The 1,614-nt window shown below is 46.1% G+C and overlaps 1 protein-coding gene across 1 annotated transcript in view; it reads left to right on the top strand.

Annotated features, from left to right (window-relative positions):
* The window catches only part of LOC105541654 (spermatogenesis-associated protein 31D1-like), a 2,232-nt gene extending 1,298 nt beyond the window's left edge, over positions 1–934 (top strand). Inside the window, 2 exon segments of the mRNA XM_011982793.1 lie at positions 170–636; positions 638–934. Of these exon segments, the coding sequence (XP_011838183.1) occupies positions 170–636; positions 638–934 (764 nt within the window).
* The last annotated feature ends 680 nt before the right edge of the window (positions 935–1,614 follow it).

Below are 1,614 nucleotides of genomic sequence, written 5' to 3'. Positions count from 1 at the left end.
CTTCTCTGTAAGCCTATCCTCTAAGTCTTGCAAGGCTGGAAGCTATGCTAATTGTTTTAAAATGGCTGAAGGGGGCCCAGTATTTGGTTTGATTTAGTTCTAAAATGGAGGCTGAGAGCCTTGAAATGAAAGGACAGAGTTGGAGTCTGCTCCTCTACTCACCATTTTAATAATGCCAACATAACAGATGAAGAACAAGAAAGTTCCTGGGAAAAGGGTACCTCCCTGTCATCATCTGTGCAGTATAGAGGTCAAATTAAAAGTAGAGCTGCCTTTACTGGGACTACTGAAGCTCAGAAAATTAGGAAAGACACTGGGAAGTTCCTAGAGGAGAAGCTGGGGCATAGGCATGGGATAGATATCACCTGTCCCCAAGAGCCCCTTGTCTTCCCAGTGGAGCTTGGGAAAGCTCAGCACAACCTAGAAGTGCAGGTCAGAGCAGCGCCTGTACAGGGCTATCCCTGTAACTACATGGCTCCCTCCTGCAAACTGATATGTACAAAATCGTGCAGCCAACAAGCTATCTTTGTTGGCCAGAATTATCCTACAATGATTAGACAGATCATAGACAAGGACAGACAGCCCCAGAAAGTTGAGGCATTTAAGGGGAAGATATTGTGTCAAAGGCATCCCCAAATCCATGCCCCACAGGAAGCCTATGCCACATCCAAACCCCACTTGCCAGTATCATGTCAGCCTGGTGTGTCCAGTCGTCCCGACCAGTGCTAAAAGCACTGTGTTCAGTGATGTGCCTTTACTAACTGGACAGAAAATGCTTCCAAAGCATTTCCAGGGAGGAAAATTTCCCCCCACAATAATTCACTTCTTGTTGAGAATCTTGATTCTCCCCAATAAATATTCTAATAAGAATAATATTTTCTCTGTGTATTGTGTTGGGGGGTATAGGTTTTGGGTAACACAAGCTTGTGGTTAGGGAAAGGTAGGAGTTAGCTCAGCTCTTGCTGACAGCCTCCTTTGACTTCTTTTTTTTATTTATTTATTTTTTGAGACGGAGTCTTGCTTGTCCACCAGGCTAGAGTGCAGTGGCACAATCTCTGCTCATTGCAAGCTCCGCCTCCTTCATGTCATTCTTCTGCCTCAGCCTCCTGAGTAGCTGGGACTACAGGCGCCCGCCACCACGCCCGGCTAATTTTTTGTATTTTTAGTAGAGACGGGGTTTCATCATGCTAGCCAGGATGGTCTCAATACCCTGACCTCGTGATCCGCCCGCCTCGGCCTCCCAAAGTGCTGGGATTACAGGTGTGAGTCACTGCACCCGGCCTCCTTTGACTTCTAAAAGGTGACCAATCCCTTGGAGCTCTTGTGGAGGAATAAGTATCATGTGCCTCCAAAAGCCCCTTCTCTCCCTGATGAAGTCTGAGGAGATGAGCTCTTTTCTACCTCTTTGCTTGAGACTTACTGATACTGTATGGCAGCCTGCACCTTCCTCCCTATTCACTGCTTCATCTCTTTTAGAGCAATAAGGAAGACAGGCCTTCCATATCTGAAGAGAGGGTCAAGGACAGGTAAAATTTTCAGAAATAGTGGTTTAATCACGATTTTTAAAAAGTTGTCATACAAGTTGGTGGGAGTGTTTGGGGTATTGCTGGTTGG

The sequence above is a fragment of the Mandrillus leucophaeus genome, unplaced genomic scaffold, assembly GCF_000951045.1.
Source record: "Mandrillus leucophaeus isolate KB7577 unplaced genomic scaffold, Mleu.le_1.0 Scaffold242, whole genome shotgun sequence".
NCBI classification, from domain to species: Eukaryota; Metazoa; Chordata; class Mammalia; order Primates; family Cercopithecidae; genus Mandrillus; species Mandrillus leucophaeus.
Note: the sequence above shows the minus strand (reverse complement) of the source record. Positions and strands in the feature narration are given on the sequence as shown.